The sequence below is a fragment of the Poeciliopsis prolifica genome, unplaced genomic scaffold (genome assembly GCF_027474105.1).
Source record: "Poeciliopsis prolifica strain line A6 unplaced genomic scaffold, Auburn_PproV2 SCAFFOLD010, whole genome shotgun sequence".
Taxonomy (NCBI): Eukaryota; Metazoa; Chordata; class Actinopteri; order Cyprinodontiformes; family Poeciliidae; genus Poeciliopsis; species Poeciliopsis prolifica.
Window position 1 is genome coordinate 13706751 of NW_026562385.1, and position 25063 is coordinate 13731813.

A 25063-nucleotide genomic window follows, 5' to 3' on the forward strand; every position below is an offset into this window, starting at 1 on the left:
ACATGAACTTGTTAGTTCCTCTGTCCATTGTTGTAGCTGATATTTGGTGAAAATCAAGAAGAAATGATGCCCTAATCGACTCAGAAATACTGCAGAGCCACGTGGCGCCATGTGGAAAGCGCCATGTTTGCATAGAAACAAAGCACTGCCAGGCTTTGTTTGTGAGACTTACGACTACGTGGGATTTTCTAGGTTGTGAGTGGAGCTGGATAAGGTCCATTAACCCTTGAACAACGTTTTTATCAGGACTGCACTGAGAAGTAGATCCTATAATGAGCTCAGGAGATCCACAGTTCCAATCAGATGTTTGCTAATTGCTGCTGGCTAGCCTGAAGGAGCTGAGTGGGGCAGTCATGGGGCAGGGCTGCTCTGAGGTGGAAACTCAGAGGTTTGGAAACTGCAGCTCTGAGGAGGAGTTGCCAGGTCCACCCAGGCATTTTGGACAGCTGAATGGTTGCCATGGAGATTAAAGGATTTCTCAAACAGACAGTTAAGAGTCAAGGCAACGCTTCACATAGCTGTATAACATTATGTAAATCTCAAAAAGTTGTTTTTACATAAAACTGCACCTTTAAAAGAATGTACTCAGATATGTCAGCAGACATGATAAATGCTTAACTTTTTAAACTGTCTTCCTAAAATAACATCAGTGAAAATAATCAAGAAACACAGAGTTAATTAAAATGGCATTTATTTGTCACAATACAAGGACAGAATGTTTTATAGACAACAGTTATTATTGTTATAACAGTTATAGCTAAAATAATTACATCAAGATCTCAGATCACCAGTGCAAGTAGTTAGACTTGTTGTTTAAAAGGACGTCATCACAGGGACTCAGTGCAACACTGACTGACAACAAACAGACAGGGACTGTTGTCATCACTAACACCATGCTGCACATCAGCCTGCCGCACGCAGCAAAACCTGACCCCAACTCACCCTGTGGAATAAATACAAGATGTTACATTAACCGGCATATAGTTTATGGATGACTGCTATAAAACCAATGAACATGTACTCATGTATATAACCGGATATTATTCTAATTTAACTGTAGTAACAAAATTAACTGTAGCTACACGTTAAATGAAGCCGTTCACATTCCTAACACGCGCTTCATTAAACATTCAGGGACACAGCAGAACATCAGTTCGGCTGTGAAGCTGGTCTGCTCCAAATTCTCAGCTTTAACTCAGCAGGGACCAGAGCTGTGCCGTCTCTGTGTCCTGTGTCCATCTGCCTCAGGAAAAACTCGACATTTCCTCTGAGCTCTATAATGAGGACATTTGAGTGGGGGAAACTCGCTCTAGTACGCCTCTTGTGGCCACTAGAGGAAAAACAAACATCTGCAGTGGACTGGTAACCGCATGGTCCTGTTTGAGGAGATTGTTCATCATATAAGCTACAGATATCACACCTGAAAATGTCCACCTTTTTTGGCTGATACAAGAATTACCCAGCATGCATTTCTGTGGACACATGTAGATTATATGCAGATAAGCCACAATAAGAAGCTTTTCTTACTGAACTTGCACTGTTAACCATTGTAATTAAAATAAGCAAAAAAGTAGAGAACCTTTAAACAAGGCAACTTGGCCTTTTAATATGCTTAGAACAGTTTGAATCTGTTGGATCATTGGGATATCTGTGACATCTTGATCAAATGTGAAGTCAGTTTTAGTCTTACAGTTTGATATTAGAAATATTGAATGAAAAAGTGGTCAAGGGGAAACATAAATTCAATAATATGGGCATGTTGAAGCAGACTGACTGTCGTAGTGTGTTAGGATTCAGGTTTGTCTACAACAAGGCTGAACAGAGTCGTTCCCAGACAGGACAGTGTTAAACCACATGCAGTCTGCTGGTTTGTTTTCCACTGTCAGGGTTCTGCATTCAGGATCCTGTTCAGCCTTTCTTCTAACACACTAAATACTTTGGTTCTTCATGCTTACGATGGGGACAGCCTTATTATCATGCAGCTACAGTATCATTTACAGCTTGGATTCGGTTACAGGATCGCACACACCCTTATTCAAATATTTCTAGACATTCTGCAAATATTTGCAGAAGATCTTATACAGGATGCGTCTGTCTTCCTGTAGAACGAATAATGTTCTTTAGACCAGGTGAAGAACAGATCCAGAACCCGAGAACTGACGACAGAACGGTCACAGAGTAAACAGCGAATGGGAGACGAATTCGTTTCCTAGCTATTAGCGCTGGATGCTAATTAAAAGGATGTGAAACAGCTGCGTGGTGGAAAACGTGTTCATGTGCTTCACCAACACTGCCTGGCTGAGGTGGCCAATAAGCCAAGCGGTTTACTTTGCATTTCTGGGGAACAGCTAAGGGTTGCGCTGGGGGTCTGCTGTGACTTCATCCAGTCTGCTTACAGCCTGATCAGTCTCTGTGGGCCAACATGAACCCAGCTGAATGACTTAAAGAATGTCTTAGCTGATTTATTTTAGGAAAGCATCTTCATTCTGAAAATGCTTAAATGCTGAAAATGGCTTACTGGCTCTGTCTACATGGCTCCACGAGTAAAAGGATGTAGTTATACGTCATTTCTAAGGAAAATTGCAGTTTTAAATGTTATGAACCCAACAGGTTCTGGATGTTTAAACAGAAAATTTGTAGGAAACATTTTCTCTGTGCTTATCACAACAGCCAGATTCCCTAACTCTGTCCTATGTAGGTTCTACTTCGGTTCCCTCATGCGCGGCCTTTATTTGTTCTGAGCCAGGATGTCGTTAAAGATGTTGAGGAAGATGTGGACGTGGTACTCCTTAAAGACGAGAGCAGGACGGAAACGGATGGACTGGTCCCCACATCCTCCCAGGAGCACGCCTGTTGACGATAAACACGGTTACTGTGGCCTCCTGTACTTTACACAGTTTTGCACACTTTAGTTTGAAATTCTTAACTTTTTTCTGACTTTTTATTTTAAACTTTGCATGTGAATTTGGTTCAAGTGGGAAAGTTAAATTTGTGGGTTGTGAAAAAAACCTTTATTTTCAAGCTACTTTTGGTGGAGGCAGTGTGATGATGTGGGATGAACAAAGAGGAGATTCTGTCACTATTAGCATCCTATAACACCAGGTTTTAGAACCAAACTGTCCTCCAAGAAGTTAAACAGCTGGCAGTTTATCAGTCTACCTCTGGAGAAGACGGACCAACCCAAACTGAACCCCTGTGGGGTCATCATGGTGGCACTGGCCTGATGTGGCTGTTTACAAAAGATGTGGAGCCCTCTGGTGGTCAAGTGAATGACTTGTTAAACTGACAATAAGTCTTGCTTTGTCAAACCTTCATCTAAGGCTATAAATGACACCAAAACAAGCTTAGCACAATCACAGCGGAAGTGACACAACAAACATCTGCTACTAAATCCAAAAATACATTTTACCTACATTATGGAACTATTTCAAGAAAAATGTACCTTTGTCTCTGGCCTGTAACATCAATCTGTCTCGCGTGGCAGCGTCCCGCACATCAATGGCACAGAACGTCCCCTGTCCTCGCGCTCGGCTCAGCAGGCCGGGGTACTGAGCCTGGATGGGGGGAGGGATTAGTTCATCATCACAAACATTCACATTATAAAAACACCAACAACAATCTGAACTACTGCAGCTCCTTAGGATTTTTTTAATACTTCAAATCATTCACTTTGAAGATTTGTAACAATTTTAAAAAGGTAGAGCTTACAATAACTTAAAGCATTCACACACATTTAAATTTTGGGTTTATTTTTTCAAGATTGTGAGCTTATCGTGACAAATCCCAAAAGATCTGCACATGTAACCACAGCAAAGTGTGGTTCAAGAAATGAATGCCACACTTTTCAGACTTTTATTTGTGAGAAAATTTAAAACTCTGGCTCATTTTACTGCAGCTCCTCTTATTTTGTGCCGACCCTTTATTAAAGATCCTAATAAAATACACTGAAATGTCTGGTTTTAATGTGGAAAAGTTCAAAGTCTATGAATGGCAACCGTTCATAACAAGGCATGTTTGTTCTATCCAGGTAATCTATTGCACTTAAAGTGTAAGTAAGTCTAAAGCATTAATAACATGAACTGACTGAATGTTCCAGAGGTTGGCGGTCTGCGCTACCTGCAGCTCGTAGAGGCCGTTCAGCAGAGCCTTCCCAGAGCGGGTCACTTCCTCCAGGAGGTTCTCCCTGCGGATTACGTTAAGAACCTCAACCAGGAACAAGTTCTTGGACGGGTCTCCCATCCAGGTGTTAAAAATACGGTACGGCTGAAAAACAAACACCACAAGCATAAGATTATTGATATGAGACGTTTTTATCCTGGCATTTGGTCTGATCTGATCTGACAAATATCAATCAACCCGGATTATTCTCTGCAAGCTGTAGCAAGTTTGTAAACTATAAACCAAACTTCTGCTCTGTTCTGACCCGGTACTGCTGTTGCACAGGCAGGCATGGTGGGAGGAGCTACTGGTTGGTGGCGGTGGAAGAACCAGACTGGTTCTGGTCGTAATAGCTGGAGATCAAATTCTAGAAGCCTGAAATGTTGTTCAGAGGAGCTGAACAGTGACAGAACCATGTCGTGATATCAATTTGATCAGTTACAGACATCAGAACCTTTTCCCTGTCGCCCCACAGAGGAAAAGGTTCTGATCACTTTAAAAGTCCGAGTGTGATTTCATCTTTTTTTATTTTAGAAAGCTAGCTTCTTTACATAAACTCATGTATTCTCCATGCATGCTGTCATAAAGTGTGATTCTTTAGAAGCTGCATTAATATACATGAGATTTTTACATGTTTGTGTTTTTGTTTGCAGGTCCAAAAACACCATCAGTCGAAATATAAAATATACATTTTTGGGAAAATAAAAAATCATACACACAAGTATGTATTAATTATACTAAATAAATATGTTATTAATAAAATACATAAACATTTCTTTTTCTAAAATGCATATGCATCATTTCATAATAGCACATAGTTTAATATTGCAATTAAACCATGGCAATATCATTAAAACACAACGACAGCTTTAATAGAGCAATAAATGACTTGATATTTTCATTAAATATGTAACTTCCCATTTTAAAGACTAAATTTCACATAAATATTCTGTTACTTATTGCACTGTCAGATCTACATAAGACTATATCTATAAATTGTATGGTTTGAATTTATCAAATACATTTATTTCACATATCTAACATGGTGAATGTTAAATATTGTGCATAATACAGTGTGTGGTTGATGGACTCAAGCTGAACCTGAAATCAACAGCTGACTTAAAAGTCCACTTTTCAGCTGCTGACCCACCTTATCGGCCTGCAGCTCGTCCTTCTGGTAGTAACCTCCCGTCAGCAGCTTCTTACTGAAGGAGACGATCTCTGCCGGGTCGTCCATGCCCCAGTGCTCGTGGGCCCAGAACTTTCCCGTGCATCCGCCGCCGGTCTGGACCTCATCCACGTGAAAAGCACAGCCGTGCTGAGAAACAAAACATTAGAACGCTGAGATGTGAGACAGTGACGTCTCCTGGTGTATAGAGACAATATTCACTGTCTCTATACAGAAAACAAGTTTTACATTTGCAAAAATGTAAAACAAATAAACAAAAAACCATAAAATATGTTGTCATTATGTGTTGGATGTAGTTTTGAAGTACAGAAAACAAAAAGATTTTAATTCATTTTGGAATGAGGTTGTTACAGCAAAATGTATAACTGTTCTGTCAGCCTGCTCTGGGCCAGCTGTGGCTACTATCCAGTAGCTCACCATCATCAGTGTGTGACTCATTTCACACACTCTGTGAATGTCCCACTAAAAGCAGCTCTGATTTCATTTGGTTGCTTTACTGCTCTGTTCTTTCTTCCCACTGAGGCAGAACTGCGGCTGTGATGCCTCAGCAGGACGACTAACCTTGCGTGAAATGTTGCGGAGGTTTCTGAAGAAGTCTGGGGAGGCGTGGTTATCTCCACCTTCAGCCTGAATCGGTTCAATAACGATTCCTGCAACAGGTTTCCCTTTCTGCCTCCACTTCACAATCAAGTCCTCCACCTAGAGAAACACACACACACACACACACACACACGGTTGCTTCTTTACTAGAGGAGCTAAACCTTCACCTCTATATTAATGGTCATCTCATAGTTAAAGCTCATAGAAAAAGGCATCAGAGATTCACCGTAAGACAAAACATAAAGAAAACTTCTAAATATAATAAACAGACTATAAACCCCACCTACTATTTTTAATTTTACATTTTTACTTGCAGTATGTTTTGAAAATACGTTTTATGAAGGCTTCACATCAAAATGAAGTTTATATGAGAATGGTCTTATTTTCTTTCCTTCAACAGCCACTGCCATTTATTACCAATCATCATGAATAAGAGATGATACTCCAGCCTGTGCTATACATGGGTGCGCGCACACACACACACAGTCCGCCCACCTCCTCCAGACAGCGGGCCTCTTCCTGAGCGTTCTCTCGGCTGAACTCTTCCAGCGGATACTTGAGTCTGGGAAACGGAGCAACTGGCCAATCAAACGACGGAACATCCAACTTGTGAATCACTTTGGAGTGTGTTGTTGCCAAACAGCCTTGAAAAGGAGCAAAATATGAATGCATACATGGATATTAACCATGATTAGCATTCACTGTCTCTATACAGAAAACACATTTGGGACTGAATTAACATCTAAGAAATCTTTCTGCTGCAAATGAAAGCTGAGAAAATGCTGATTCAGAAAACTCCTGTCAATATTTCATACACATATTGGAAGTGTTATTATTACTTTGGATGCATGTTATCATTAGACAACATTGATATTTTGTTTAAAGAAAATCTGTTTTTGCTGTTAATCAGGTGCTTAAAACTCTGACATGTTCTGGCCCAGATGCAGCGACAGCACAACACAGAGAAACAGCATGGATCTATACACAGATCGTACTGTACACACTTGTACAGATGTGTATGAATTCTAAAGCGTTATTGTTTTAATGCAATTTTTTTTTTACTATAACAACCGGAGGTGGGCACTGTACCCAAATAATTTACTCAAGACTAACATATTTTTACTCAAGTGAAAGACAAAGTATCCGACCATGACATTACTCAAGAGTAAAAAAGTATTTGGTAAAAAGGTCTGCTCAACTCATCAAATTATCAATTATTTAATATTTAAAAATTATTGAGCAAAATATAAATCTATTTATATTTATAAACAAAATATATAAGAAAATAAGATGTTGGTATCTTAAGGATGAAAATGATAATAATTTACATAAGTAATAAAGAAATAATACTATCAGGGATTCTTTTTTTTTTTTTTGCCAAATCAGTTTCTTTCAATAAAAAAAACCTTATTAAACTTTAACATAAACTGCAAGTGTGTGTCTGGCGGATTTTGGTTAAAACAAATGGATAAAAAAAATATCCAGAAATTTTACTCAAGTAAGAGTAGAGATCCTTCACGATGAAATTACTCAAGTAAAAGCAAAAAGAACAATGTAGTAAAAATTCTCCTAAAAGCACATTTTTTCAAGAAAGTTACTCGAGTATATGTAATTGAGTAAATGTACTTAGTTACTTTCCAACTTGGATAATAACACTAGACATAAACAGGAAGTGTGTGACATACCCATTGTTCTGCCATGAAAACCTCCCATAAAAGACAAAATGCTGAGGTCTGGACATCCTGGGCCCTGAGGGGCACAAACCAAAACGTGAGAAAAGAAAACGATGGTGGCTGAGTTGTTTCTACACATTCAGCCGACCTGGTTTGTCATGCAGGAGGTCAGCTCCTCCTCAGACGGTGTGTTGTGGCCCCGCTCCTTGTTCTGAAGCGAAGCAAGCAAGCAATCAGGAAGACCATCATCACTGACGTCACGCTTTGATATCAACATGTTACTGATGAGGATCAGAGAGAATCAATCAGCCCTAAAAACACTCCAGTTTAGCTTAAGTCATAAATGTGTCATTAAGAAAAATGAAAATAAATCTCAAGTATAAAGTATGCTAAGTTAATAAAGAGGAGCTACTTAACATTCCACTGAAAATCTGATGGTTCTGCCTGAAGGTTGACGCCTCCTGTTCACCATGACGGTGTGGACGTTCTGCTGGCTAACACCGCTCTGGGTGGACACACACACTTACCCTGTACCAGATGAATATCGACTTGAAGGCGTTCTCGTTGGAGCACGAGCCACAGGCCATCGTCTGAACACGAGTCATTCCACTGGGAGCGATCTGACGGGGAGAGGAACAGCCGGGTTCAGAGGGATCGTCTTCTCTCCTGCTAATCACTGGGAACTAGAACATGTGTACAACTGTCAGAGAGTGTGCGTGTTACTAACTGAGAGAAGACTTTCAGTGATTTTATCTGGAAAATTCTCAGGCGGCAGGATTCCCAGCGCAGGTCGGTTTACGAATGTGCTCTGGAAAAAAAAAAAAAAGAAGAAGCAAAAACTAAGTCAAAGAAACACACAAAGCTGTATTCCATCACTTCACTGAAACAATTTAGAACCAAATGTCTTTGTATCTGTATCATCATCATCATCATCATCATCACATGTTCTTATTCAGAAAAGTTAAAGAAAGCTCTTCTACAGAATCAGACCTGACTCCTCTCTGAGAACCACAGAGGTTCCACATTTACTGTCCATCAAGCTGCTTCTTGGAACATGGAGAGTTTCTGCTACCGCTCCGTCTGACTGTTGGTTTGGAACATCTTTTTATAGGGTTGACTGAATTTGATGAGTTATGTATCTAAGCCATCTTTAGAATTGTAATACTAGAATTTATAAAAAAGGTTTGATGTTTCTATTGCGTTCTCCTGGCTATGTGAAACACACAACCTCATCTTTTGCTAATAAAGTTCTACCCAGATCTATAAATTAATGTAAATATAAAAACTCAATTTTGCAAAAAGACAACAACAAAAAAAATCCAAATTTTTTGTGTTTCAGTAGCTTGAAAAACTTTTCATAACTTCCTAAATCACATTTCGTTATTCTATAATCACCAACTGTAATGAATTTTGTTCGGATTTTTTGGGACAGACCAACACAACGCAGTGAAGATCTGGGAAGTAGAAGTGAAATGATTCATTGTTTTAAAATGATTTACCTCCAAAGAAATGTCCCTTCCATGTCCAGAGCCATTTTGTAGTAATGGCAAGTAAAATGAGACAATGATGAAAAGAAAACCTGATGGAGGCTCTTCCAACACAACTGCAGCCACAGTTACTATGGAAACATTTCATTTTTGAAGCATACCTATGTGGGAGAACGTCCAGCCTTAATATATTTTACATACAGACCAAAATAAATCTGTGTGCATGTCAGATTTTAGATCATGAATCTAGGATGGTGTATGAGGTCTATTGTAGATAAATAAAACAGAAGTACATTTTCTGCCAAAAAATTCTGAAATGTTGAAATTGATCTAAGAAATAATAATAAAAAAAATTCTATGTGTCAAAAGTGAAAACGTTTTGCCTTTTTCTAGGCCTTAATATGCCACCATATGAATCATTTTCCTTCCACTTCACAATAATTCCTTATGCTGCTCAGTCACATGACCTCAGTTTGTTTGGGGCCTGAAAACAACCAGTGTCTGCAGGGCATTGTTTTTACGAAGACAACATATTCTTTTGGTTTTGTCAACTTTAGAATGACAACTTTGCATAGCAAGTGTTTGTGTTTCCATAGTAACAGCAGTAGGGAAAGATCAATTGTAATTTCTAAAAAAAAAAAAAAGATTATTTGATCTAAAATTTACTCTAGTTTTATGATAATTGTAAAGTGTTTTTTGGTATCAGTATTCTTCTTCATGTATACATACCCAGAAGCTTCCTGCTGACTGGAGTGGTGTGTGTGTGTGTGTGTGTGTGTGTGTGTGTGTGTGTGTGTGTGTGTGTGTGTGTGTGCGTGCGTGCGTGCGTGCGTGCGTGCGTGCGTGCGTGCGTGCGTGTGCGTGTGTGTGAACCTACCAGATTGTTGGGATTGGTCATCAGCTTGAGCAGAGCAGGATGGTTGTAACCTGAAGACAGAACAGAATTGGACAGATTAAAAACAAAATATACAAACAATCACACAGTGTAATTTTGTAGAATTATTTCTTACAGAAATAACATGGAGAAAATGAGACCATTATGTGGGTCTTGCTATATAAGAGTACTAATGATAAAGCAAAGTATATAATCAAATGGAAGACAAATCAGTTCATCAGAGAGTGAAGCATTGCAAAAAGAGCTGTTCTTGAAACACAACAGATTCTACATAAAAAAAAGTCATTTGTTAAACAAAGATTAAGGTCAAACAGAAAATAAAACCAAGTACACCAGGGCTGCAACTAATGATTATGTCACTAATCGACAATTCTATCAGTTATTCTGCCGATTAATCAGACAAAACTTTTTTTTTTACATTCTGCAGATTTTTTATGTAACCACTTAAGCTTATTTTTTACAATACTAGAAATCAAAAAAGATGCAAATACACAAATAATTTCACTTGACAGACTGATATAGTCACCTATTATATGCCATCCAATTTCATAACATGCCATTTAATTTAATTATATGTTTTCTATGATGTCAGTAACAATTCTTATCATTAATTCTCTAAGCAGGCCCCTGTTTGAGGGTGTATTTAGTTTCCTGTTCTATTCTGGTTTATTTCAGCAGGAATCTGTTGAGCTTTTCTACAGACTCGCGGTTAGATTCCAGTTATTAAGAATCTGATGAATGTTCGGATGTTTTTTATTGTGTACAAAAACCCTGATCTGGAGAGAGACTCTATCTGTGAGGTAGATGTGCATGTGTGTGTATCTACACCACAAACACTAGTGTGTTAGTGTAACAAAGCCGTGAGTCTGATCCTTACATAAACTGATGCAGCTGGCTTATATAAATGCCGGTGCTGTTCCAGCTGTGACCAGCAGGGAGCAGTCAGCTACCAACTCGTTAGTTGCAGCAGCAAAGCGACAGGCTAACAGAACCATGCAGATACACAAAAGGATGGAATATATCAAAGCAAATAATAATAATAAGAAGAAGAAGAATGGGAGATGTCCAGCATAAGAAAAATAATACAGTGCGGTTATTAAGAGTTCTTCTCTGCTGTAGAGAAAACAAGCTGCTGCTCAACAAAGTGATGACACATTGGCATCACTTCACCATTTGTTGGTATTTTTCCTTTCTAAAACCTTTTTGTTTTTGGAAAAACTGAAAAGAAACAATTCTTAAGAGAATCAGAATGACACAATTAGAGCTACAACTAACTGTTTTTGCTATCAGTTATTTTATTGACTATTTTCACAATATGATAAAATAATTGCCATCAATTTTTTATTTTAGTACTTCTGGGATAAATCAGATTAACTGTTTCAAACTCAATGTGACACATAAGTGTAATGCTTGGTTGGATGGGACATGTGTAGTAGCAGGGATGTTTGACTGCATGGTGTGAAAATACACATAAGTGCTGAACATTTTAAAAGAAGGTTTAGGTGGATAAATCCTATAATCTACATAATCCCAGGTTTTTAGAAACAGAGGGATTTTAATTACAACAATAAGTTCAGTAGAAACAGTAGCCAGGTCAAACTGTCAGGTCTGTTGAAATCCTGCATTAATTAGGAAGGACCTGCAGGCAACAACAAATGCCTTCTGTCACAGAAACCCTAAGGAAGCGACTTTGAGAAAGAATTTCAGAAATACTGCCTATCAGGCATGATAGTCAGAGAGCGGCGGAGCTTAAGAACCAATCCGGTTTGGTTCTAAAGCCGAATGAATTTGTGATTTACAACAAAACTTGTAAAGCACAAATTCAGCCACATTCAAACGTGGCTGAATGTGGTGATATTTACGGGACATTTCAAAGTAAAAAAAAAACAAAAAAAAAAAACTATTTTTTTGGAGGGAATAAAAATAAAACTTGTGTAAGTCTAGTAGATAAAATGTACTAAATAAAGAGAAGGAAATGTAAGTCATGGGTCCGTTTGTCTGACTTACCTAAATAAAAATCAAGTATTGCTGAGTTTATTTTATTTTTATTTTATTGGGTTTGATGATTGAACTGGATCTTGTGTTACTAACCAATCGGAATGGAGGAGATCTGAGTGTAGATGTCCAGCATGCGGTTGCCATCCACATCCACCAGGTAGTTTCCTCTGCTGTCTTCATAGTTACAAAAGAAGTTGACTGCACCAACATTCTGCAAACAAACACGTTTGGTTTACTATAACCCAATCAACAACATATAATACAATTAATACTTAAAAATAACAACCGATGTATTGACACTTTTTATAGACAGTAACCATACCCATATATCAGTGCAGTTTAATCATTTCCCTTTGTTGACCAATAAAATGTTCTAATCTGTTCTGTGGTGATCATGTCTAGACGTGAAGCAACAGAACAAATGATAGATCAGTTATGAGTGTTATTTCACACAGATCTCTGGCCCTCATTAAGCTGCAGACTGAATAACTTGTGTGAAGATAAAGTAATTAAGACGGAGCGGAGGCTCCGAGAGGCTCGCTCTGTACTTACACAATACAACAGACCAGAGGTGGCTCTCACTTACAGCTCACTCTGTATGAAACTCCATCTTTTCATTAGCGCTGGCCTCAGTGATCATGTGTACACAGAGCAGACGGTATTAGCAGGCTTATACTTTTAGTGGAGCATGAGAAGATGTCCATGTTTTATGTTTTACAGCATGTTTCTATAGATTTAAGTGCTGAAACTTTACTTTTTTCTATATCAATTTCTGCTTCTGTAAGAAAATGAAATCATAAATAAACATATGTGCTAAATCAGTGTTGTTTTGCCAAAGTTTGCATGATTAGTGCAAAGACAAGCCAGGACGGTTGGAGGCCTCTGCAGATGCAGTGAGTCTCCTGAAGAAGTGATATGTGGAGCAGCAGCTGTGCTGCAGGGAGTATTTAACTGCTTCACTGAGTTAATACAAGAGGAAATTAATCTGACCACATACACACTGATGAGCTATATGTATGAAGAAGATCCAGCCTTACACTAGTTCACATAGAAGGGAGAATAATAATAAATTTGCAACTAATCAGAGTATTTTAGAATAGTTTTATATCCACCCATATCCTCCATTTAAAGGGCAGGTATTATGTATTTTCCAGGCAGATAGTGCCATTTTATAGCACAACAAAGTGACTATGTGACCTGCAGTTGTTTTAAAAAAGCAATAAATGTCAAATATAACTTAAAAGACATTTGATTTAGAAATGTAATGCCTTGAAATTGTACTTTGACACTCCACTTTCCAGAAGTCATCACAACAATCTTTCTGCATTAAGCCTCGTCTTTCTTTTCTCTTTCTTTCTGACCCTAAGAAAGGGGTCAGAAAGAAAATGATGGGGGTCAGAAAGACCCCTTTCTTAGGGTCTTTGGCCAGGCTTCACTCCCCAAAAGGTCCATCAGTCTGCAGAAGGTTAGAAGGTCTTACATAGAACAGCTAAACACGTACGTATGTATGCACACACACGCACGCACACACACACACACACACACACACACACGCACGCACGCACACACACACACACCAATACACACACCCCTCATACACCCATACACCCCCCCATCCCCCCCCACACACACACACACACAAGAGCATGTTTTTCTATCTTCACAGAGACTTTGCACTCATTTCATTCATTTGTGTTGCCTAAACCTAAAACTAATCTGAATTCAAACCACACATTGATCCTAAATCTAACCCAAAACAACAAACAACATTCCTTCTAATGGAAAACTACTTTTGCTCCCCATAAGGAGCAGTGGGTCCCCACAATGTGAAATTGGGCCTTATGATATACCAAATAAAAAACATGACACATAGAAACATTCCCACTCACCTGAATGTCTCCCAGTTGTTTTGTCAGCTCCTAAGACAAAAAAAAAACAGGGTTTGAAATACTCCATATGACCTGAGGGAGGTATTCTGTTTTTGAATGTTTATGTGTGATTATCTGTAACATTATCCAAGGTAGCATTACTTGTGATCGGGGCCCAGGAACTGTAGTTTTCATTAAGGGTCCATCATAGTCGTACTCCACCTGCGTCTTCGCTGCTGTCTTACTGACGTACCGGCACCCTGACGGAAACACATTAAAGTGAATGAATGAACAGAGACACTCTATGTTCATGTAACATAGAATAACTTCAAGGCTAATGTAGATTGTTATGGCCCCCAAATGGTGGCATCAATCAGGTGTACAGGTGAACATCCGGCTACTCGTCTGTTATGCTGCTGTTGTAATGTGACACTGCCAGGCCAACTTCACCAACTGCTTTACTTAACAAATGTCACTTTACTCTCTGAGTTTCAGCTAATGATGTGAAGGCAGGCAGCTCCATCAGCTTTTCTTGGGAAAAAAGGTTATGACTAAAGGGCTGAATTATATAAATTCACTTTTTTTTTTAGCTATACATCATGTAATAATGTTATTCCCTCTGAAGTGTTGCCTTGATTCTTTCAGGCATGTTTGAGAAATCCCTTGATCTCCATGGAAACCATTAAGCTGTGCAAAACACCTGGGTGGACTTAGCTCCGCCTTTGAGAATGAAGCTCCTCCTCTGAGCTGCAGTGTTCAAGTCTCCACCTCACAGAGCAGCCCTGTCCCACTCAGCTCCTTCAAACTAGCTAGCAGTAATTAGCAAACACCTGGTAGAACTGTGCATCTGCAGTTTCACCGAGCAACATCCCAGTGAAATGCTGGTAAAAATGTTCATGAGCCTGTCTTGGAAAACATAGTATCTTCAGTCAGACGGTTCTTCAGATTCGATGTAAGACATACTGCTACAGGAGATCTTTCCTACCAAAAGCCATCACTATCTACAATAACTCTTTGAAGACTTTGAATTAATGAGTTTCAAAACATTTAATTTCCCTTTAGGATCAATAAAGTATTTTTTAATTGAATTGAATAAGATAAGGTGGAGTTTCAGAAAGAGCATGAGTTTTTAAAGAGACAAAGACCCAATTTAAAGTCATTCAATTACAAAGTGAAATGTTTTAAAAGTCATATTCTATATATATAGCATTTCTATACCAACTTAAAGTGGCAGTCATAGTTACATAACTGTACTATAAAATGGCACTATGTGCCTGTAAAACATGCAATACTTCCCATTTAAAATAATTTAACAGGATTTTATGAAAACAGAGTACAGAGATGTGAACCAACAGAGTCTGATGCAGCGTCAACCAATATTATTCCATATAGTAAAAATCAATATTATTTTTCAGCCCATAAAATTTATGTCTCAAATTAAGATCTCAAAGGGCCCATTCACACAAGCTACTGGATAGTAGCCACAGCTGCCACAGAAGTGAGGCTGCCATTTTGCACCATTGGCCCTTCTGACCATCACCAGCAGGCGGGGTGGGTGAAGTGTCTTGGAGCGCCAAACACAAACCGAATGCAGGGGAGACTCCTACCGCCGTCCTGTATATAATCTGGAGTCATGTACAGAACATGTCTGACCTATGATCTTATTTTTCTCATGTTCATCTGAACCTTTAAAGAATCCCACTGTGTTGTTCAATCAACTTTAGGAGAAATAAATGGAAATTTGATCTTCTTCAAATGCAAAGCACACCCCATGCACATCTGGAACCCAGAATATCAGAACTGAAGACCACACTGTCACTGAAGTAGAAAACACTTCTTACTCTTCTGACATGCTTTAGCTAGAATTTGATTGGAACAAATAGTTCTTTGAGGCTGATATCTGAGAAGGGTCAGAGTTCACCCTGTGATGGTGAATGAGTTAAAGGTGAGTCCATAAATGGAGTTCATATCAAGAGGTCGGCTGGACCTCAGACAAGCAGGACAAACTTTGCTTCTTGTAATCTGTTAATTTGTTAGCTGAGTTGGCAGTTCTGCACTGGAAGCGGTTTAAACCAGTTCAGTCCTCCGGCACACATCGCTTTATTGTCACTGACTCTTATTCTAGTTCACAGTGCTGGACTTTAGCACTGCTTACCAATGACACATGGCTCTGTTATTGAGCTTTGATAAGCACATCCTGAGGTCAAACATTCACACAGATCTTTCTGTGAACTTGTGAATAAATCCAGGACTTCAAGGCCGAAGTTATTGAATATTCACCAGAAAACACTTCAAATAGCTACATTAACGTGACTCTTTCAGTGGTTAGTAGACTGAATTATACAGACCTATCAAAGTGCTTTACACTACAACCACATCCAACACATGCACCAATTTGCAGATCAGTAGGTAGGTTGAGGCCAAGAGCCTTGCCCAGGGGCACATCAACATGTGAGTAGCAGGATTCAATCCCAGGAAGAGGACCAGTGGCACACAAACAAGGACGGAACACAACATCATGTAAAAGAGAGGCAGAAGAAGAGGTAGTAGAAAATTATTATCTTACAATAATTATCTTATTTTATTATGAAAACTGCTCTCCATCTTGTAAATGCCTAAATGATGGTGACCCACATCTGGCCTGACAGACCATGTTTCATCAGTTTTAATGAGCTTCAAAGCATGCCTTATCAGCATTATTATCATTTTCTGTTCCTAAATACTTTAGTGGAATTGTTTTATTCTGGGTAATAGAATACAACATTTATATATAAAAATATAATATGGAGAGATGCACTGAGAAATCATCAGAATTTTGAGCTCAAATCTGAGATAATCTCTTCAGTAAATTATTAATATTGCATAACACCTTACAACTACATTCCAACAATTCAAAATTACGCATATATAAAAGACTTGTTGTTTAAAGACAGAAAAAGAGACATTAACAAATATATAAAATAAATCTCTCTAGAAATATGCACTGAAAAGTTAAAGTGTAAGAACCGACATGAGCTCAATGCATTTCTAGATTTTTGTTGTTTTTGTAAAATATTTTGTAGATGTGTAGAGGTCTGTATATTTTGTTTCTAAAATCCAATTTTCATATAAAAATTATATTTTTAGTCTTTTATGTATTTTGTCCTTGATAAAAAAAAAATTAACAAAACATTAGACCCAAAGAGTGGGTGGTGGTGGGTTGTTGTTTTGGGTTTACCTGCAGAGCTCAGCCATAAATTCTTCTGCACGCAGAGAGACAGCTGACGGCCGATCAAGCAGCTCGCCATGACCAAACAGCCACAGAGCGGAGAGCGACAGCGGCTGACACGGCGCTCACCGACCCACTTCACTCAGCCACCTGCAGACCGGCACAGACGGAACGATGCTTCAAATCAAGTGATGAGGAGTTGAGTCAGAGCGAAGAGGGAGCAGGAAAAATGAGAAGTGACAGAGCTCTGTGATTGGCCGCCGGGCCGTCTGAGGAGAGCGACCAGCAGCCAGCCGACTCCTCCGATCACAGCCAATCAGGAGGTCATGTGTCAAATCTTTACTACATGGGTGATCCATCAACTGGCTGGCAAACTAACATTTACTTCCTGTTGCTCAAACAATTTCCAGGGAAACATTCACATGTTCAGTTCATGATCTCAATCATGTTAAAATGAAAAGTATTGCTGACATTAAAGCTGCGGGGGGCGCTGATGTTTAAGGGCAGAGAGCGGCACCCAGATCTCCACCAGAACAACATCAGAACCAGAACTTCTGATCTGCCTCCAGTAAACAGGAAGAATGCTGCAGACATGGCTGTCTGCTCCTTCTCCTCGCTCTTCAGCTCTTACATAACACAGGCTGCAGGAACAGGAACATTCCAGTTAACTGCCTTCACATAGAACAGAAAACCCGACCCTTCAGACACACGCGCACACAAACACACACACACACAAGGCACATACCAAAAAAAAAAAGAAACACCATGGACACACATACATTCACACCCAAACGGTCTCTTGGCAACAACTCATGAACTGGATCAAACTGGTTTAGGTCGAGAGTTACACAAGACTGCATCTATGAGTCTGAGAGGGGGAGGGTGGTGGGGGGCACAACAGAAGGGGTGCATAACAAAGTGATGGATGGGGGGCAAGGAGGGGCTTGGGGAAGCTGGGAGCTTCAACTGTTAGGAGCTAAAATCAGAACACAAAGTTCTGATCTGAAACCTGCTCTGCATGCTGGGAGAGGCTGCGTCCTGATTGGTGGATGTTTGTGAACCGCATCAGATCTTCTCCTCATGGAGGAGGATGGAGCTGACAAATAGTCAATGTTCAGCTCCATCCTCAGTTTCTGCTGCACTCTGTCCACACTGTGCTTCTCCCTCCAGGTCAGAGGCTGGAGGGAGAAGCATCTGAACTTCTCTGCCACCCGGATGCAGAACATCCAGCTCACTGTATGTATGTGGTCTGAATGTTTCAGTTCTTTATCTGATCCATGTTGTATATTACCTCGGCAACTAGTTTTACTCTGGTTCCACAGCAGTAACAGCAGAAGGAGGAGGAGAGGCCCTCAGCTGATGGAGGGATGACAGATCAGTTTTTCATGAGAAAAAACTTTGAGTCTTACAAATTAAATAAGGTAATAATACAGGATGAAATGTGTTTCTGCTTTGTTCATCAGCCCAAAACAATTACTGAAGCAAATTTTAACAATGGTGAAGAAAAATATATTTAGCAGACAAAGGCCTGTCTGAATGCGTGAAAATATTTAACACTAAAAAGATCTGCTAGCTTCTTCCATGTCCTGAGATAAACATAGAACATGATTTATTCTGATGCTCTATATTTGCTGCAGTGCCTGGATTTCTAATTCAACTGTATGACCCAGTTTGGAGAGAGTTCCATCTGCTACACAGATGGTCTGACCTGACACCAGAACAGCCTGGGGGAAGCAGAACCACTGGATGACCCCAGGCCCGCAGCTGACCTCAGCCTCAGGCCCACAGCTGACCTCAGCCTCAGGCCCGCAGCTGACCCCAGGCCTGCAGCTGATCTCAGCCTCAGGCCCGCAGCTGACCTCAGCCTCAGGCCCGCAGCTGACCCCAGGCCTGCAGCTGACCTCAGCCTCAGGCCCGCAGCTGACCCCAGGCCTGCAGCTGACCTCAGCCTCAGGCCCGCAGCTGACCCCAGGCCCGCAGCTGACCCCAGGCCCACAGATGACCCCAGGCCCACAGATGACCCCAGGCCAGTAGTTTCCACATTAGGAAGCTGCTCTGAAGCTTCCTCAGCAGCCTACTCACGCTCAAAATGTCTCTCTGCTCAGATCAAATCTCCTCTTGCTAACCTCTCTACTGACTGGCTCCAACAAACTTCCTTCATCGTGATGTGAATGATTTATCATTTATGGTCTTTGTGACACACAGTTATGGTGCAATTTGTTTTTCAAGTTAAGTTTTTAAAGTTGTTCTTGAATAAATGAAATCTTAATTTCAGACCTACTTTTTCTATTTACTCAGGTTTTCTTTGTCTGATTAATTAGCATTAGTTTGATGATCTGAAAACACAGCAGTCCATGCTAAAACAGGAAGCTCTTGATTTAGAATAACTTACCAGCTGATTCAAGAGTTTCTGGTTCCAACCGTCTTAAATGTCCATGCACAAGGCCTGGCCGGGCAAAAACATATTAGGTAAATTAATATCAATAATCAGTCATTTCAGGAATAAGGAAAGAAAGGAAAAGCGATCTGGATAAGAAACTCAAGCCTGACCTTTTACTTTGAATGGATGGACTTTATCCAGATATTGAAGTGTTTGATTTTTTTAAACCCCCAGGTACTGCTGGCTCTGTTTTCAGCACAAAAACAAATGGTTTTATTTTCTGATTCCATAACTTTTTTTTTTAATTGGCAACAAAAAACGTCAACAGAGCTTTTCAGTACAGGAGATTCAGTACAGCATAATCTCCTTTACAGTAGATCGCTCTACGGCACAGACAGCTGACAGCCCGGCTCCAGAACAATCAGAAGAAACATGTTGAAACAGCCACAGTTTACTGACGGCTGCTGGTCAGGCGGCGTGCTTGGCCTGGTCATCGTCTTCCAGACGCACATGGCTGCCATGGCGGAATATTTATATCTTGATCAAATTTGTAAACAAGAATTTTGCAAATAATTTCATACTTGTGTTAGAAATTCTGCCCTGCAGAGAGCGATCCATGCTAACCATGTAGTTTTTAATTAATACCCGAGTTTTTTGCTGCAATTAGCCAAAAGGTCAATTGGTCATATCTAAACATAGCAACAAATAATTGGATGAAAGTTACATCTTTTTTTTATTTTAAACAACTTTGGCAAATGTCCAACTCTACTGGAGACTTTAGTTAGACGAGGCTTATTTCACAAAATGTCTGGAAGGATCCTGATGGAAGTCGTCACAGACTCAAGATAATGACATGAGGCTGCAGAGTCGATTCAGGAATAAATCTTGAGTTTTCGGATGGTTTAACAGCAACAACAAAACGATATTTTTTATTCCTAAAAACATTGTGAGGATTTACATCAATTTATTATCCCAATGTTTAATGTCATCTTCAATTTATCTCAATTTTCTCATATGTAACTTACTTTCAATACACTTTGGGAATGTTGCCTTGATAATATTTAGGTTTTGAACTTTTCTTTTACCCCTGAGGTCGCAGACAACGAATTGTTGGCTAACAGAAGATAAAAACAGGACATCTTGTAAATAACTTTTGGAGAAAACTGGAATTGATGTTTCTGCCATTTGTAAACATCTGCGATCAGGAACAACTTTCTCATATTAGCTGTTTTCCTTGATTTCATGTCCGCATATTAGCCTCAACATTTTATGTCCTTTATGTTTTCTGCCTAAGTTGCCTTCACACAAAGGGGAGAAAGAGATCTCTGTTACATAATGCTCCTCTGATGGTCAGAGTGGTCTCCAAAGGATTTCCATTCATAACCCTTACACAACACATCAGTGTGTTGGAATGGAGCGACGGCTGTATCGTCTCTAAATGTTCCTGCTCAAATCTTTTCTATCTGATATTATATTGAAAGACTCTGTAATGTAGTGATTGTTCAGAGCCCGTGTTTTCTGTTTGGGCTTCCTTATTCTTTATAAATTGCACATAAATGATGATCACTGAGATGAAATCAGAGATCAAACACTTTCACATTTCACTGATATTCTGGAGCATAATTTAGGTGATTTTTGTCTATCAGCTGACTACCGTTGACTACCCCTTGTGCCCTCACTCATTGCTATTCCACAGTGAGAAGTAAGTCAGGAAGTGCCAACCTGTCGCCATGGCAACACTCCAGGCAAAAAGGGGGGTCTGTATAAGCTTTGTTGTGTAAAAGGAAAAAACTAAGAATCAGCTGAGCTGGAGTGTTCTTAGAGCATGTCTTATATAATTCATTCATTCATTTTCTAAAGCAGCTCTCTGCTTTCAGGTTGTTCTGTATCAACAGGATTTCAGCCTCGTGCCGATAGCTTTGCCATGTTGGACTCAACAAAGAGTGACCTGAGGGCATGCAACTGATTCATGTGTGGTCTGAGCTGGAGGAACATGTCTAATAACGTTTATACACAAATCACACTTCACTGGCAGATTTCCTTGACCTCTGACCTGCTGACGCTGACATCTTGCTTCATGAATGTTTACGATTAAGTACAGCAAACAAGAAGCAAAGAAAAAGAATTTGAGGTTTCTTCAACCTGTGTGCTTAATAAACTCATATCTGTATCTAACTGACTAATGAGACAGTCAGATCTCATCAAATTTGATGAGATCAGTTCAAATCTGTAACTGCGAATACTTCAGACAGAGACGTCCCAGTAACAAGCTTAACTTCTGTCAGAAGTCATAATGCTCATGTTGATGAATAGTTGTAATTTCTCTAACCTCTCTGGCAGGACTTTATGACGCGTTTGAAGACCGTGTATCAACATGTTGACGACGAAGCTTAACTAAAACTGGTCTGCTCCAGTCTAAAGTGGTCTGCCCTTGATGAGCTGAAATTGCATCGACAAGAAAACTGTTGCGTAATCCCAGCTGCAGCGCGGGGTTATTGAACGCTACAGCTGGTAGACGGCACAGCCTGAACTACTGGATTCATTTACGTTGTGACTGAGACAGAAATGTCTTTGAAAGTTAAAAAAAAAAAAGCAAGATATTAATAAAACTGTAGATCTGAAACTGAAATCTTAGATCTACTGAGTTCACATAACACCAAATATAGCTCAATAGTATAACTATAATCACATTTTTACAGTAGGTATTATAAAAGGTAAAAGTTAAAGTTCAAACTTAAGAACACATTTATGAAATTCATGAAAGCTTAGATTAAAATAATATCATTATTCTAATTATTTTTCCATTTACCAATGAAAAAGGCATCAATGATTTTTGGCAAGCAATTTTACTAAGATGTAAAAAAGGTTTTCTTTTGAAGATTGATCTGGTTCTGGTTGTGGTGCGGTTCGGTCCGGGTCCTGGACAGCTGTGTGTCGGCTCTGGGAGCTCTGACTCCAGCTACAGTCCAGGTCCTCCCAAGGCTGCAGTGATCCCCGTTTCTTGTTCATCTTTTCCTGACACATTTTTTCCTTCCACTCATTTTTCCATGAATATGACTGAGCACAGAACTGTGAATAATAAGCTTCTTTAGCAATGAGCTGCTGTCAAATACTCCTAGCATTTCGTTTTATACTTAAACAACAATTGAAGATTTCAGAAAAAAAACAAAGCAGAACATTTTTAAATTTTTTTTATAAAAGTTAATTTTTCAAAAATTACATTTGGCTTTGATTATTTGGAAGCCATATTAATCTAAAATAACAGAAATAAACATGTAAAATGTATGAAGGTTTAATTTTCTGAACTGAATTATTTAAGTTAACTCCGAGATGATAATTCAGGTTAGTGAGATCTATCAGTATATGCTCAGCATGAATGAATGAATAAATAAATGAGTCAGGCCTGTAGTATGTGATAAAAGTTTGTGGCTACAGAATGGATAAACGGCAGCAGATAAAATGAGACTGATTATAGATCTTTTATCTGCATGTTTCCGTTCTTCAACAACAACCAGGAAACAAAAGTTGACTGGTAAAGCAGGTCAGTAAGAAATGTTTATGTAAGCTGTCAACATATCACAGGTGCATTGTTGTGAACCTGCAGTGCCTCCTGTGTCCATCCAGGCACCTGGAAATGAGCTGTGCGTTTGAATTTCTTACCAGATGCCCTGAAGGCGTCAGAGAGCCAGAGAGCCAGAGGTCCTGGATGGAGCAGCAGGACCTGCAGCCACAAACACCTGATTAGCAATGACATTCAAAAAGAAAAGGGAGAAAAAAGCTCAATGTTGTTTAACGCAACGTCACTAACAAATCTGTGTTGGGATGAGAGCAGGCTGGATGTAGAGTGGAACCTGTTCATTTACCCCCACTATAGACTTTTGTTGAAATAAGAATTTTAAAGTAGCACAATAGTACATAAGTTAACTTTTAGGTTAAGATAAACTTAGATACAGATCCAAACTGGGACAGCTGGTGACTCTCAGAACTTACAGAAATTCCTAATCAGAAAACAGTCTTAGACTCCTTGAATCTCTTTACATAGGGAGCCTGTCTGCCAGGCAATTAACAAATTCCTGAGCATGGTTCAAAAGTTCACTAGGATCTTAAAACTTTTTATAAATAATTTTATCTATATTAGAATTAACTATATTTCTTTAAGCATGTTTTTAATTAGTTACTTATTAGATCCAAACTTATAGTCATTATTTAGCATTACATTGTGTGCAAGCTTGGTTAAAAATACAAACTACTTTCTTGTGAAAACATTTTGAGGCAGAGATAGCGCTGCAGCTGCAATCATATATCAAACTGGACAGCGGCTGGTACGAGAAGGGTTTTCCGTATATCTGCTTTGGGGCTCTTTAGCAAGAGGTAATAAAATTAACATTGAGACAGCCCACACAAAGGAAAAGAACACACCTCCTAATGCATATATTTAAATGAGGAGAATACGCAGTCTATAAATGATTTGTTTTACAGCAGAAGTTCGAATCGCTTGGTGCTGAATGAGTGGTTCCCAAAAATGCATTTTTGAATCAGGTAATATTCTGTTTTGTCATTGGGTGTTGGCTTTTTGATATATCTGGGTGTAAATGGTGTTCTGTTATTCTGTATGTATTTGTATTCACTTTTGGATAAAGTTATGGATATCTGAAATCTGACGTTGTATGATTGGTCTTTTCTCTCTGCACACTTACACAGACACAGGAATTCGGGACAAAGAATTAATTAACGAGATAAATCAAGTTATTCCTCTTTTTAATTCTTAACAATGTAGAGTGGAACCTGTTCATTTACCCCCACTATAGACTTTCTCCACCCAGGATAAATCCACGTCGCTGCGACTCTGAAACTTGTTAAAGACGCTGTTGTGAAAACTCCTGCTAATAACAGCGCGAGTACAAATCTGGTTCTGACTGGATCCTGCCGGTTCATCCGGAACACATTAATATTAATTCGGGCCAGGCGGGCTGACAGGGACACGCACCGGCAGCATATGTCCCACTCACACTAATGCGGGGACGGGCAAAACCGCGCTCGCGCCGTGGACAGCCCAGCCCCGCTGACCAGATGCTAGGAGTGTTCGTGAGCGCGTGCACAGACATCAACGCCACGCGGCAGAAACCCGGTCCGTCCGAGAGCCTCGTGCGGCTGCCGGCGCAGAGCCGCCGAGTACTTACCGGTGATGAGCTCTAGCAGGAGGACACCGTGTACCGCTGCGGGACTGAGGCGTGTTGGTGCCGAGTGTGAGTCTGAGTGTGAGTCCCGAACTGCCAGGGGAGCACCGGGGAAGGGAGGGGCTTGTTCTGCCGGCCCCCGACACCATCTGCCCTGCTCTATCTCTCCATCTAAAATCAAACAACTCTGCTGGGTTTAGAGCCACATCCTGCAACTATTCTCCCAAACTCTCACTTTCTGACTTAAAATCAGATTAGATCTTTCTTTTCATAAATTACAATCAGTATTCTGATTGTGAACGGGGAATATTATGTGCATCTGAAGATATAAAGGGGGTTATAAATATAATCTATTATATTTCTCCATTAGATTGCCATCTTATACTACAATAAAACAACAGTGTTACTTCAGTTATACAAGTGCAAAATA

The 25063-nt window shown here is 39.6% G+C and overlaps 1 protein-coding gene across 7 annotated transcripts; it reads right to left on the minus strand.

Annotated features, from left to right (window-relative positions):
• Positions 1 to 674: 674 nt before the first annotated feature.
• Positions 675 to 24759, minus strand: abat (4-aminobutyrate aminotransferase). 7 transcript variants are annotated; one of them, XM_055036197.1, is made up of 20 exons: positions 24637 to 24759; positions 23117 to 23177; positions 19627 to 19702; positions 19469 to 19522; positions 18368 to 18432; positions 17086 to 17226; positions 14031 to 14128; positions 13890 to 13919; positions 12094 to 12211; positions 9985 to 10034; positions 8348 to 8428; positions 8148 to 8240; positions 7769 to 7831; positions 7633 to 7696; positions 6443 to 6591; positions 5909 to 6046; positions 5309 to 5476; positions 4117 to 4263; positions 3443 to 3554; positions 675 to 2850 (listed from the first exon to the last, which is right to left on the minus strand). In XM_055036197.1, exons 6-20 carry the CDS (start codon positions 17153 to 17155, stop codon positions 2729 to 2731), a joined length of 1503 nt encoding a protein of 500 aa, XP_054892172.1. In that variant the 5' UTR covers positions 17156 to 17226; positions 18368 to 18432; positions 19469 to 19522; positions 19627 to 19702; positions 23117 to 23177; positions 24637 to 24759; the 3' UTR covers positions 675 to 2728. The 7 variants fall into 7 exon arrangements, with proteins under 7 accessions (XP_054892172.1, XP_054892174.1, XP_054892169.1 ...); XM_055036199.1 differs by lacking the exon at positions 19627 to 19702; XM_055036194.1 differs by lacking the exon at positions 18368 to 18432.
• Positions 24760 to 25063: the final 304 nt, after the last annotated feature.